At 32.3% G+C, this 15,282-nt stretch overlaps 1 protein-coding gene and 1 pseudogene across 1 annotated transcript; one reads left to right on the top strand and one right to left on the bottom strand.

Annotated features, from left to right (window-relative positions):
- Positions 1-279: 279 nt before the first annotated feature.
- Positions 280-1,669, top strand: LOC126765172 (uncharacterized; annotated as a pseudogene).
- Positions 1,670-1,783: 114 nt separating this feature from the next.
- LOC126765103 (uncharacterized) lies at positions 1,784-2,895 on the bottom strand. Its single transcript, XM_050482719.1, has 4 exons — positions 2,746-2,895; positions 2,531-2,672; positions 2,258-2,477; positions 1,784-2,183 (listed from the first exon to the last, which is right to left on the bottom strand). Exons 1-4 carry the CDS (start codon positions 2,763-2,765, stop codon positions 2,170-2,172), a joined length of 396 nt encoding a protein of 131 aa, XP_050338676.1. The 5' UTR covers positions 2,766-2,895; the 3' UTR covers positions 1,784-2,169.
- Between the last annotated feature and the right edge of the window lie 12,387 nt (positions 2,896-15,282).

Genomic DNA, 15,282 nt, shown 5'->3' with positions numbered 1-15,282 from the left:
CCGAAGCCTTTTCGCAAATGATTATAGGCGTGTTTTATTTGACTAGCAAATTAAGCTATTAGCTTATTTTGTATGGAAGACTTAGCCAACATAATTATGTTGGCTTTTCATAAGCTATCATAGCTTGTACATATATTGAACTAGAGGCATTGCAAGTTAAAATGCTTTTTTCATTCACAATAGCTATGATTTTTCCCAAAAAAAGCAGTTGGCAATAGCGAGAAACCTCATTTTGAGAGATAAAAATGTAAACAAATGAAAAATATAGAAGAGCACGAAATGGAAAATTTTATAACAGATGCGGTAATTAGGGATTTTAAATTAAAATTAAGATAAAATTAAACTTTGTGTGTTTTCCAGTTGCTTGGTACTGTTTACATAAATTCAAATGATGAAGAGGATAAGGAAATATTGACCATCCTGGCTGGTTTAGCTGCTGAATCAAGTTCGTCATCGGAGGATTCAGAACAAGAGCAGATTGAGCATCCAAAATGCTCTAATTTTGTGGACACCATTGATAATTTTGAAGATGAGGATTTTAAATCGCACTTTCGTTTGAGTCGCACCACTTTAGATTACTTAATAGGTATGCTTTGTTTTTGTTATGATAGGTATGCTTTGTTCTTTATGAGTATTTTTTGCGGAAAGATATGAAGAAAGTGAATGAACCCGTTTTGCTACGAAGTCCGGAAAAGCCAAAATTCCTGCTAAAACAATGATGTACATGTATGTATGGTACTTAAGTACATAATACAATTACCTACAGACAACTAGCCGTATTGTTTGGTGTTACGTAGTCCACAGCATGGGCGATTGTTGGTTGTCGCGTGGGTTATCTCAATAGGCCATGAGTATGTTAAGTGGCCAACTGGAAATGCGTTGGAAGAAACAACTCGCAAGTTTTTACAAAGGAAACAAATACCAATTGTTATTGGTGCTATTGATTGCACCCACATAACAATTAATGCACCTATAAAAGACAAACATATACATATATTTTGATCGTAAACGTAATTATAGTATTGTTCTACAGGCCATTGTCGATGCTGATAAAAAATTATTGATATTTATTGTGTTGAACCCGGATCATATCATGACTCTAGAGTGCTAAAAAGGTCAGCATTTTATAGAAAAGCGGAAAGTAATATGGAAATTTTATTCCCAAATTCTACTTTTATTCTCGGGGACTCGGCATACCCTTGCAGAAATTACCTCATACCGGTGTTTAAAGATTATGGTTCGTTAACGCCTAATCAAATCAGCTTTAACAAAACAAATTCTTCAGCAAGAATAGTTGTTGAAAATGCATTTGGAGCACTGAAAGGACGTTTCCGAAGGTTTCTTAAATTTACGGAGCACAGAAATTTATGTGCAATTTCGAATTTAGTTGCAAGTGCATGCATTATGCACAATATATGTATTATTACAAACGACGATACTATTATTGACCATCAAATTGAAAGTGCCGAACCGGAGCCAGAACCTGCTAATGAGCGGGCGAGAGAAGCAAGTGGAGATCGCCGGAATCAGTTGCTTACAATTTTAACACGAAGAAATTAATAAATTTTAATTTTTTTAATTTTAAAATGGACTTTTAGAGCAACATTTTTCCAGTGCATATGTATGTATAAATATTCACGACTCATTCTCAAATAATAAAATTATTTATAATTTTACGACATATTTGATTTACTATATATAAACACGTACATATACTATTCATTTGTTCAAGATTTGTATGTAAAAAATTTTAATTTTATGACAAGTTAAATAAAACAATATATATTCGTTATGAAATCAATTAGCTTTTCTATTTTTTATTCATAACAGACTGCTGTAAAATTTTAAATTTTTCTTCTATTTTCAGTTTTTTTTGTTCAATTTCTATCTGCTTATCTCGTTTTTCGGCCAAATCTTGCATTTGTTTTTGTTTGTTCGCGTAAAACTTCGCCTTTTCTTCAACACTTTTTTTTTTAGTTCGATTTTTTGAACAAAATATCGTTCTCTAGCGCTTTTACGATAACGACGATTTTGAATACGATTTGCTGCGTTCGGCTCTTGTGGATTCACTTCATTTGGTCTGCACATGCTTACGGCTTAGTGTAGATCGGCTCTGCCTAGAAGTACTTGGCCTATCGTCGAGCATTTGTTCAAAATCAGTTGAATCTGTTAAAACCCCTTTACTGTTAAAAAATATGTAAAAGCGAATAATATAGCAATATAAGCAATACGTAATGAACATTAAATTTTAATTAACCGCTAGATTCAACCAATGCCTCTTGAGGATCTGTCCCAATGTTTATGGTATGGTTGTTGGACACTAAATAACTTTCGCCAAAAATTTCGTCCATTTCCGTCATATACGGTATTGTGCACGGAGAAGTTCCAGTCTGATTCTCATTGTCTTTCGCTGTTTTATACGCCTTCAAAAGCGTTCGCATTTTTGCTACAAGGGCAGCCGAATTAACCGTTGTATCCTGTGGAAACAAATGTAATAAATATTTAAAAAATAACTTTAAAATATTCTTACTGCAAATCCTTGATATATCATGTCCTCCAAGACGTTTTCATAAGCGGACTTTTTCTTCCGCGCATGCAGGAACTCATCCTTCCTCTCATTGTAGCATTTCAGGAATAGGAGTGTCTCGGCCTTTGTCCAAACTTTTCTTTTGCTGTATATAAACAAAATAAATAACTATTTAGTTTGTAAAAAGATTGTTTACAAATTTAAAAATTCAAATTTACCTTCTCTGCATGTCAAACATTTTGTCGCAATAAATTGAATATCAGCTGATTGTTATTGCCCGCGTTGCCAATATAATGCATATTTAAGTGAAAATATGAAATAAGCTACATGCGTTTTATTTGTCCATGATTTAGTTATTAGCTTATGATGGTAAACACAAATTGAACATCTCCAAAACATCGATTTATTGCATTTTGAACAAACAATTAGGCCTTACGAAAAATTGTGGCCGATTATTTGACCAAAAATCACATTTTAACCATAAACCACTTCCTGTATTGATATGGCACCGCGCGACTTCTTCCTTTTCGCAAAAATGCATTTGTCCAAGAAAGGAAAGCGTTATGCAGACGTAGCGGCCATTCAAAAGGCTTGCACCGACGTACTGGCGGCCATACCGGCCAACTAGCTAAAACACTCGTTCGACATGCTTTTGGACCGTGCAAAAAGCTGTATTGAAGCAGAAGGAGACTATTTTGAGTAAAATAAATTGATTTTGCCGAAAAACCATTTGTTTTGTTTTTTTTAAGTCCCGTTTTCTTTGGAACGCACATTGTATGTTGATGGCAAAAAAAACGCCGAACGATATTAGGGCGACCTCTTCGTGGCATCGTGACAAATTTCAATGTATAATTGATTACTTTGTATTAAACACACATAAAGTTTTCACTGAATAATTTTCAATAACTTTTTAATAGCCGAAATAAGGTAAGCAAACGATCGAAATTGAACCTTTCAAATAATTTACAGATAAATAAATTGGAAAACAAAATAAACAAAATTTTGTATGGAAAAGGTACTTTTTGGAAATTTACGCTCGTAAGTAGATTAAAGATAAACATTTTCTGATTTTTTTTTACAAACCATCCTCATTGGATTCCCTTGAAAGTGGTTCAGGTCATTTTTCGTTTCATGCAACGGTTTGGTCAGCTATAGCGAATAGACAAAAACCCAACTTATTTTTATATATAAGAACTGGTGGATCCAGCCACGCCTTGCTGTGTTATACATTTTAAACTATAATTCATATAACAAATAATTCAATACAGTGGAAATTTAATTTACGAATAAAGGCGAAAACGTTTTTGTCGGTATAAGAATCCAAGAGATTGTAGTTGAGGTTTAATTTTGTTCATACAAATAAATTTCGTTGAAAAAAATAACGAATTTAAGGCTACTTTCTCAATATCTGGTTACCAGCCTTTCTGTCAAAATGCATGATTAATGGAGATGCCCGCTTAATAGAGCGTCCATTTAATAGAGCTTTCACTGTGTTTTTTATTTATGAATTGTTTTTACTATCCTATCTTCTATGTTGGTTTGAACTGGGCACAGAGTGCTAAATTCCATGGTGGACAAACAACGTGACACGTAATTTTTATATATGTGACCTGGTCTACGGAAAGGGGGCTTAGGTGTCAAAAAATCAATTTTCACTTTTTAGTTGATTCGGATGGAAGATGAGATGCTTTTTCACGTGGAAGAATCCAAAAAGTCATAACTTGTTTGAAAGTTCCCTAAAAATGTAGAGAAAGAAGAGTAAAAATACGAAAAAACAAAATACATTGAATTATAAGCTATAAAGACATTATTATACACTAGAAAAACGTATTATGGGCCAAAAATAATAAAAAAAGGTCATATAAAAAACTGACACATACGAACGCCAAACCCTTTGAGGGTTTTACTATACTGACCTAGTACCATCACTCTGACTAGGAATTTCTCACGCCCCAGACAATAATCCCAAAAATGTTCCACATTGTAAAGAATAAGTAAAAAGGAATGATAAGATTGATAATATACAATTTTCAATTCTTAGATTTAGTTCTAGTTGGTTTTCTTTTTTCTTTTAAATTAGTTTTTATATTTTCTTACATTTTGACTTTTAAATTTTACAATATGATGTTCGCCATCTTCTTCAGTTTTAATAAGACTAACTTTTTGTATGGATTACTAAGTTTGTCTAATTTCTTCCTCGAAACTTCTACGTTTACAAAGTGTGTGTCAATATCTTTTTCTTGACGGTTTTTATTTACATTATTTATTCTTTGTTCTTTAATAATTTGAGGATCTTGTTTTGGTGACTCTTTATTAAAAAAGATTGTATATGGAACTTCATTGGAAGTAGAGTGAACAATTATATGGTTACAAGTGAAAAGTGTTTGTTCAATTTCAAAATATTTTAGCTCTTTGTCACCTGAAGTGTTGATTATTCTAAGTTTTTCATTTAAAGTTTTATGTAGTCTTTCAATGCACCAATACCAGTTTTACCGGTGGTTACTTCTACTTTTATATTTAATGAATTACACCACTGTTTAATGTTTATATTATTTAAACCTTGGTCTTGGTCGATTTATAAAGTTTTTGGTGGACCCATACAATTAAAAATTTTTAGCAATCCTTTTTTGGATTTCAGCCAGTTCAATGCTTTAACTTTTTCTATCATAGCAAACTAAGAGTATAAATCGGTACATGTTAAATAATATTCATTATTCCATTTCCAAAAATTTATAACAAATTTTTCTCTTACTTTGTAAATTGGGGGTGTAATTTTGAACGGCATTTTGTTAGAAATATGACCGTTCTTACAATGATTACACAGTTCACGTTCATTTATTATTTTGGTGATTTCTTTAAAATTAATTGGGGTAATAATACTGCAATTTAAGTATTAGTGTCTTATAAACGTTTGAAATTGTATAAAATCAGTATCATTGGGCATAAAAATTGTTGTATTATCTGTAGTTAATTCTTTGTATGTAATTACGGTTATGTTATTAAAAAAAACTTTCGTAATTGTAGTTGAGTCTTTACCATCTCTTATTAATTTAACTTGATTTTTGAATACATTTAATGATCGCTCTGTTATCTTAATAAAACTTTCGGAATCTTCATCAACAGAATGAACAGTGTCTACGTTAGATTCAGATTCTTCATTAAAAAAGCATTCCGTAATTTTAATACGAGAAAGAGCGTCTGCTACACGATTTTCTTTACCTGATATGTATTTTACGTCAAAGTCATACTTATTAAGCCGAATCTTCCATCTTTGTAACTTGGAGTTTGGTTCCCTTAAGTTGTGGAGCCATTGCAATGGTCTATGATCACTATTTATTAAAAATTTCCTGCCGTATAAATATGGTCTAAAATATTTGGTAGCCCAAACAATGGCTAAAAGTTCTTTCTCAGTAGTTGAGTAGTGCAGCTCATGTTCATTGAGTGTGCGACTAGCAAAACAATTTGGATGTCCCTGTTGACTTAACACTGCCCCTAATGCCACACTTGACGCATCAGTCGTCAATGTAAATATTTTCTCATAATTTGGATATGCCAGGATTGGATCATTAGTAATTAAGATTTTTATAGTGTTTATAGCTTCCACGAATTTCTCATCTGAGCTATTTATTTTATTGTCTTTTTTAACACAGTTAGTCAAAGTTTTGGTTATTTCAGAAAAGTTTTGAATAAATTTACGATAAAATCCCGCCAAACCAAGAAATTGTTTTATTTCTTTTTCCGTTTTTGGAACGGGATAATTTAAAATTGCTTTGATTTTATTAGGGTTAGGCTTAATACCTTCTGGCGTTATGATATGACCAAGAAATTCGGTTTCTCTTTTGAAAAACTCGCTTTTATGCATCTGAATTTTCAGATTTGCTTCGTTTAATTTACGAAAAACTCTGTCTAGAGATTCTATGTGTTCCTGTAATGACGTACTGAATACTACAATGTCGTCTAAGTAAACCATACAAACTCTCCCTATTAAACTATCTAAAACCGTATTCATCAGTCTCTGGAAGGTGGCTTGTGCATTTTTAAGCCCAAATGGCATTCTTAAAAACTAGAGAAACTTAACTAAACTTAGAGAAAGCTGTTTTTTTTCTATCTGCCGGATCCATTTCTATTTGATGGAAGCCTTGCGCTAAGTCTATTGTTGAAAAATACATACACCTAGCTAGTTTTTCGAGAATTTCATCCATGTTTGGAATGGGATACCTATCATCGATAGTAATACTATTGAGCTTGCGAAAATCGACAAAAATCCTCCAAATTGGTGCTGAATATGGGGAATCACTATGAGAAATGATTTGATTATAAAGCATTTCTTTCATTTGTTTGTTTACTTCTGATTTACCAATTACTGGATATCTATACGACGTTACATATATTGGATCTTCACGAACCGTTTTAATTCTAGGTTTTATTTTATGAGTAAAGGTGAGTTTGTCCCCTTCTTTATAAAATATATTTTCAAATTTTTTTAAAAGTTTTTTTAATTTATTCAACTTTTCCGAATTTAAATGTTCAAATCTAAATTTACTGTCTTTAGAGTTATGATTTTCGTTCATATTTAATTATTGAAGGCAATTATCAAAATTTACAGAATTTGATTTATTCTTGAAAAGTCATACCGAACACCATTCATATGTATCCTACTATTTTCCAGATCAATTTCAGCTTTAAGTAGCTTAAGCATATTACAAGCACGTAAACCGTCGTAGTTATTTGGCAAATTATAAACGAAAAATTTCAGTTTTTTCATATGTTCATCGCTAAACAATTCTTGGGTTTCATTTAGACAAACTTTTCCTATTGCTGTTGTTAACGTTATTGCCTGAACATAAATAATCTTTTCGTTGGATATTCCAGGCTTTATTAAACTAACTGATGCACCTGTGTCGACTAAAAATTTATAATATTTTTTATTTAATTTCAATTCAATTGTGGGGGGCCTTCCGAGGCTGTTAAGTGAAAATTTACCTCATCTTGTTCCATTGGTTTAGGATTGCCAAAGCGTCTCAATCGAGATTGGTTTGACCCATGAATCTTATCTTGTTTTAAATTATTTATGTTTCTATTAGTATAAATGTTTGCAGAATTGAAAGGTGTATGCCTAACTTGTGGGAAATTATTATTTTGTAAAGTATATTGTTGATTGCTATGTATGTTCATTGAAAAATGGTTTATTTTTATAAAAATTACTAGCTGACCCCACAGTCGTTGTCCTGCATGAAATTATGTGTTTAGAAATGAAAAAGTTGAATTTATCATTTCACTTTTTTTCAATGTATCGCAGCTTGATAAACATCATTTTTTGGTTTCCGTTCCGGTGTATAGAAAACATGGTTTTCCAACTCGTGAGCAGGCCACGTATATCTGGCCGAGTGAAAAACATAACATTTCCAAATGTATACCATACACTATGCGACTATCCTTTTGTCTCAAATGCAATTTTCACTGGAAACTCAGAGGAATTCGTAGAATCAAGCATTCTGCCCCTTTGTATTCGATAGCTGCGTCACAATCAGTCAGGTTCCATTACACAGTTTCGGCGCCTGAAGATTGTGGAACATAATAACGACCGATCCAACTTTGAGACGCAAATGATGCGGTGGCATACCAAGCCTATTCAAAGAATTTAGAAATTCCACGATCGATCAATTTGTATGAGCGCAAGCCTCCCGGAATTTGACTTTGAATCTTCCAGTTTAAGTCAACAACATCGGTATTTTTGGCAGTTAACATTGCGCGTACACTTAAGGAATTGTAGTTACGATAATTTGTCCAATGTTCGAATATTCGTGATAAGTTCATCTTTGGTGAATTTGTAAAGGGAAGATGGAATTGATATCAAACCACCGGAAGTATCAACCGAAATTTACCCATTTCCAATTCTTAGCGAATACGATGTAAAATGTCTTCGGCAATGTCATTTTTGCTCGTATTCCATAATTGACGCTAATTTGATGGCTGATCATCGCGAAAACTGTGCGAACTTCATTCCAGTGATTATCATTTTCCAGCAATTGTAATTGTAATTGTATGTATAATATCAAGATATTTCCGAATAGAGCAAGTTCACGCAAACGGTTCACTGACGAAAGTTGAGAAAAAACTCGTAAATGTTAATTGTGTTGCTGGGGGTGTTTTCTCTGTCTGTACTGTATTCTCTGTGTTGAAATAGACTATTTGGTCATTCTCCCAATTAAACTGCGAGACGCACAACAGTCGGAAAACGTTCATGAACCGCAAAAGTAAATATCATACAAAGCGCTTTATTGCATCATCCATCATTTCTAGTTTGTGTTTCCGAAAGAAAAGCACATGTTTCGTACATTTATTGTCAGACATACAAACTGAAGTGGTATTGTGATGTCCGTAAGGTACATGAACCATATTGGTTTCGTATAATTCTGCTTCTGTCTCTGGATCAGGAATTTCCGCAGAAATGATTTCATCAATTTGATTTGGTGTAACCACCATCCACCATCCAAAGAAGAATATGTGCGTGCGGCAAACCTCTCTCAACAGAGTACATCCAGCATTTAACAGCACTACATACATATACGTTGCTTTAAGATAAAGTTTACAAAACATCGCAACTGTTGTTTGAAAAGTTGTCCTCTGACATCGTTACGATCGCTTGCTGATTGCCTGCGATCCATAATTTCATTCGTATGTCATCGCATCCTGGGAATACTCGGTCATGTGCCATTGGTTGTCAATATACATAATTATGTTGATGCCAAAACGAACGCGACCTCTTCGTGGCATCGTCACAAATTTCAATTTGTAATTGAGCACTTTGTGTGAAACACACATAACGTTTTCACGGAATAAATTTCAATAATTGTTTTTTTGAATAACCGGAATAAAGAAAGCAAACGACAAATTTGACAATTGAAAAACAAAAGGAAAAAAGTTGAAAAAAAAAATTTTATGAAAAAAAGTTATTTTTTGCAATTGTCCAACTTTCCGACTTTTCCTCACGAAAAGCATACGGTTTTTTTATTTCTAAACTTTCTTTGATCCACAGCGAACAACCTCTGAAAATTTCATCAAGATTGTTTCGGCTGTTCTCGAGCATTAGCGTTACTAACAGCATTCATTTGTTTGTATGGGAAAAAGAAAAGGGCTCTTTTTAGGGGTTTTCCGGCAATTATTCGAATTTTTTTCGCCATAAAAACCATCCTTGAGCCTCAACGAACATTCTAAAAAAAGATTTGGCAAAATTGGTCCAGACGTTTTTGAGTTATGCGCCAGCATTTAAAATCATGTTCGTTTTTATTTCCTTTTTAAAATCGTATTTGAAAATTTATTTTCTTCATAATTTTTTTTTCGGAAAATTTTCCAGAATTTTCTTAAGTATTCTCCTTGTTTGGGCGGAGACCTGTCCGAATTGGTGGTAATCACCGAAATCGGTCCAGGCGTTCTCCAGTTATAAGCGTAGTAACTAACGTCACTTTCTTTTATATATATAGATTTTGATTGGACAATGGATAATTTTTTGAACAAGTGTTGTAATTGGAACGAACTGGAAATTGATTCGTATTGGTTGCAAAATATTCTATATTACTGTTATTATTGTTATTCATATAATTAGGTAGTTTCGAATTTGCATTAGTTCTTTGAATTGTTTTTTGTTTAGAGAATTGTTTATTACTTTCATAAACATCGTTTTCTTTTAATATTTTGATTGCTGACTTAAGGTCGGTAGCAAGATTTGCGTTTATTAACGCAGTTAAATAGTTTGGCAATTCTCTTTTTAATGTTTTCAAACTTATCTGATCTAATTCATTATACAAAAATATATTAGTTGAGTTTCATTTTTTAGTTTGATGACATCCTTTACTTTACAAACTTCTAAATTAATCTCTTCGCATAGTAGCTTAACATTATTTTTAAATTCATTATTGCTTATTTCTAAGATTAGTGTTGAAACTGCCGTGTGTTCTCCGAATTCATCTATAAGTAACTGCCTCAGCGTCATCCAAACTGGTGGTTCCTCTCGCCTAACCAAGTCCAATGCAGCGCCTCTGAGTATTTTTATGACACAGTGTAGATAGAATACTTTCGTCTCTTCCTATATAACAGGAGACTGTGGCATGATCGCGTCGACCCCTTGAATAAAGAGTGCTAAGTAGTTTCGATCACCATCAAATGGTTGAATAAGTTTGATGTTTTGAATCGCCATTTTTCTGGTTTCGCGCTCTATTTTGTTGTTTGCCTCTTTATTTTAATTGGTTTCAAAATTTGGCTTAGTTCGTCCACTTCTTCTTCCATAAACTCTCTGCTTTGGTTTTATTCACCTTCGTTTGTAATGTTGCCTTTGGACTTTTGATTTTGTTTCACCAAGTAGGTAGTCGCACTTACGACATTCTGCATTCGTTTTTTCTTCAGAATTTTTTTGTTTTTATTATTAAGGATTGTGGAATAGAGTGTTTGTTGAATAATTTATCGTATATTAATTATTTTATTTTATTCCGTTTTTGTTTTGTTCTATTTTTTTTTGTTCTATTTTATTTTTATTTTTAACGTATTGTGATATTTTTGTTCCACTGTTCGATCGAAACTTAGTTCGTTTTGTTTGTTAAGATAATTTTTTCGTTTTCTTCGCTTCGACGTTACACGTTTTCGTTCTTGTTGTTAAACTATTCGTTTTGTTCTTTAGGATATTTTCTCTTCACTCTTCACGTTTCTCTTTTACTTTGGCTATACACTCTCTATGTTAAACAATTTAGTTTTATTTGTTACGATAATATGTTCTTTACGATATTTTTTCTTCAAGCGCTGAACACATAGAGAGCGACAGACTGCAAACTACATCTGTCAAATATTAAAATACACACGTTTTTATGGGCAGTGGTATTTTGATAGCTGCACGACTACACGACTGCAGGCCGACAGTTGTCGTTCTCGCTAACTTCAATATCCTCCTATATTTGCCAACGACAGTAGGACGACAGTAGAGTTGACAGTAGAATGGAAGATAGAAAGAGGAGGTAGAGTGGTGATGCCACTAATATGTAAAATGTAAAATTATTCACAGCTCGACCAAACTTGACGTTATTTTACAAATAAGAGCATAAAATAGCTATATTATAGCCCTATTATATCATTTGTAATAACAATTGATAATTTAAAGCAAAAATATTTACCTATTTACTTATTTTTTGCATAAAAAATTTCATTTGAATAAAACATTAAAATTTCATTGAACCCTTTAAAACCTTTTTAGTATGGCCACAACGAAATTGTGTACATGCAAAATGGACAGCTGTGTTGTCTTGCGTACATGCCGGCCATTGTTATGTTGCTGCCTTCTTACGAATGTTTATGTGGTAAGATGCACAACGCCATTTTCAGTTCACTGTCGTGCTGCTGCAGTCTGTCGCAGTCATTGTGTTTACCACTTCAAGTGGCATGTACACAAGACAACACAGCTGTCCATTTTGCATGTACACAATTTCGTTGTGGCCATACTAATTCCTTTCACTTCAATGAAATTTTAATATTTTGTTCAAAGTGAAATTTTTTATGCAAAAAATAAGTAAATAGGTAAATATTTGTGCTTTAAATTATCAATTGTTATTACAAATGGTATCTATAATAGAGCTATAATAGAGCTTTTTTTTGCTTTTATTTGTAAAATAACTTCAAGTTTGTTCGAGCTGTGAATAATTTTACATTTTACATATTAGTGGCATCACCACTCTACCTCCTCTTTCTATCTTCCATTCTACTGTCAACTCTACTGTCGTCCTACTGTCGTTGGCAAAAATAAGAGGATATTGCAATTAGCGAGAACGACAACTGTCGGCCTGCAGTCGTGTAGTCGTGCAGCTGTCAAAATAACACTGCCCATAAGAACGTGTGTATTTTAATATTTGACAGATGTAGTTTGCAGTCTGTCGCGCTTTATGTGTTCAGCGCTTCACTGTTCACGTTTTTCTCTTACGTTGGCTATACACTCTCTATGTTAAACAATTTAGCTTTATTTGTTACGATAATTTGTTCTTTACGATATTTTTTCTTCACTTTTCACGTTTTTCTTTTACGTTGGCTATACACTCTCTATGTTAAACAATTTGGGTTTATTTTTTTTTACGATAATTTTTTCTTTTTCCTCGCTTCGACGTTCCTTAACTGCACGTTGTTTTAGAGTTACCGAATGTTTAATTTACGATGTTAAAATTTTGATCTTTTTATTTCATACGATAAACCTTTTTTCCTCACAATTTAAACGTTCTTTTTCACTTTTCCACTCCCACGATGTTTATGGTTATCAAATGTTTATTTTATGATGTTTAAGTTTTAATCAAATTGTGTTTTACGATATACATTCTTTTCCACGATGTTAAACGATATCTTTCACTTTTCCACTTCCACGTGCTTTCACTACCACGTTGTTTTGAGTTACCGAATGTACGATGTTAAGGTTTCAATCTTTTTGCTTGGTATGATAAACCAAAAATTGTTTTTGTTTTATTAAGTTTGATCTTTTTGTTCTATAGTAAGTAAATTTTTCTTTCACGATTTTTTTTTTGTTTACTACATATATTGTGTTTTTGTTTGAAAAGCTATTTTATTGTAAAATGTATCAAAATTTGTTATTTATTTTTTTTTTTATTTTAGTTTATTTTTGGCCTTTACACGATTGTGTGTATTTTAAAAACAAAAAAAAAGGTACAGCCCGACTCGTTGTTCAGGGTATTTTAGACGAATATGTTCTTTTTTAAAAATAGTTTTTTATTTGAATATCTTTGTGTCAAATGACAATTTTATTAAACAACACCTTGAGTAATACCAACAATTAGGACTTTTCGAGTGGGATGATGAAATCAGAGTGACGTGACAAACGCGATTTAACAAATGGTGCCGCTTAATGTGCGGGACCGCATTCAATGGCGAAAATGCTGAATTGAAGCACGTTGGCAATGTTGCAATCGATGCTTTTCCTGGCAAAAAAACTCCAATGAAACATTAGGATATGTCACTTACATACATATGTATATATCTAATTATGTATGTATGTGCTGCGAAAGAGGTATTTGATAAGAGAGTCGGTTGTAAAAGTCTTAAAGTAGACCATGTCTCTTATTGAGTGTCCAAGTGGAATTTAATATGTTATTAAAATCAAAGTAAAAAAATAATACAACAATAAGAATCATTATACAAACTAAATATGATATTTTGTTAAGTACAAAAATTATAATTTTAAAAATTCATGTTTGCTTAAAAAAATTAAATTAGAAACTAATATATGTATACAACTTAAACCTAATACCTAGTGCACATATGTAAATCGCATATACAATTTGTTTTTATATTTAATTATCATTATCATCCTACGAATGAACGGAACTAAATGTATGTACTGTTATAAACTCAAATAAGTATCTTTAACTTCTTAACACTGGTGGGTGAAAAATAAAGACTTATATGAGCTGAGAATTTATTCATTTCGATTTTATTTTGTATTTTTCTTGCTTATATACAAATTTTAAAAGTATCTTAAATAACTAAATATATATGTGTGTGTATGTTTGTATGTATTGCAGCATATTGTTTATTGCTGCTTGACATGGGGTTATTTTCCAGTATACAATTTAATACATGTGTGTGTGTGTGTGTTTAATCTTATCTCTTCTGTAAATTTATGACATGTGCATTTTTATTTTTATTGGATGCGCATTGCATGTAAATGCATGGCTACGTTTATGTCAATACATACATACATATGTATGTATGTATGTATGTTTGAAAATAGATATTTATTTTTAATTGTATTTCGCCTTTGCTTATAAGTATGCATGTTCAATGATATTTGAACAAATTGCCGAGGGAAAGAAATGATTACTCGTATTGAAAATTAGTGGACTGTATTTTTTATGTTATTATTATTCTACCGGTTGGGAATATTGACAATGATTCTATTAGCATGATTCGCTTTACATTTATAACGGAAATATAGTATTAAAAGGCATAATATTACAATTACTACTAACACTCAAGATACATGTCCGTTATGGTTTCTTAAATTTAACTCACTTAATTTTAAGTCATTGTTGCTGACCTTGTCAATGCCTTCTCGTAGCTTTCTCTGCTGTTCGTTGTCGTCTATTCTACTTATTTGAAGAGTAGTTTTATGGTCCTCAGCTATTTCCTTTATAGTCGTCTCGATCGGGCCCAACGTCGGTTTGATGTCGCTCTGCATTTTAAATATTTGCATGCCGATTAAGGTAATACTTTCATATCTTGCAGTACAGCCAGCTTTGATTGAAAGAATTCCTTGTGCCGGAATATCCAATATCTGCGTTTTGCCCTTTTGTCAGTCTAGATGGATCGTAGAATTTTTGAACACTTTAAAGATCCAAGTATTTTCTTCAAAGAGTTCTGTCACTTCCTTATATTTACAGTTGGTGTGTCCGCTTTTTAACAACGCTGAAAGTTCGCATGTTTGATCTAAAGCAGGTTGCCACGGAGATTTTCCTTTGCATATTGTTGTTGAGGCTTTTTGGACATTTATTTAAATCTGCTTGTAACATCAAAAAATATGAGTTAAGTCCAAAGTTGTAAATTAAAAGTTCGTTTCTTAGTTTTGCTTTTTATATTCTTCCATTATATTCATGTGGAATTACTATTAATTTGTATATTTCCGATGACTCACTTTGAATTAAAGGTAGTTCTGCCTTTATGACTAATTTATCGTCTACAATTAATCCTCGTGTTTTCATCAAATTGTATACATC

Source organism: Bactrocera neohumeralis, unplaced genomic scaffold, assembly GCF_024586455.1.
Source record: "Bactrocera neohumeralis isolate Rockhampton unplaced genomic scaffold, APGP_CSIRO_Bneo_wtdbg2-racon-allhic-juicebox.fasta_v2 cluster10, whole genome shotgun sequence".
Classification (NCBI taxonomy): domain Eukaryota; kingdom Metazoa; phylum Arthropoda; class Insecta; order Diptera; family Tephritidae; genus Bactrocera; species Bactrocera neohumeralis.
This window is presented reverse-complemented; position numbering and strand designations above follow the sequence as displayed.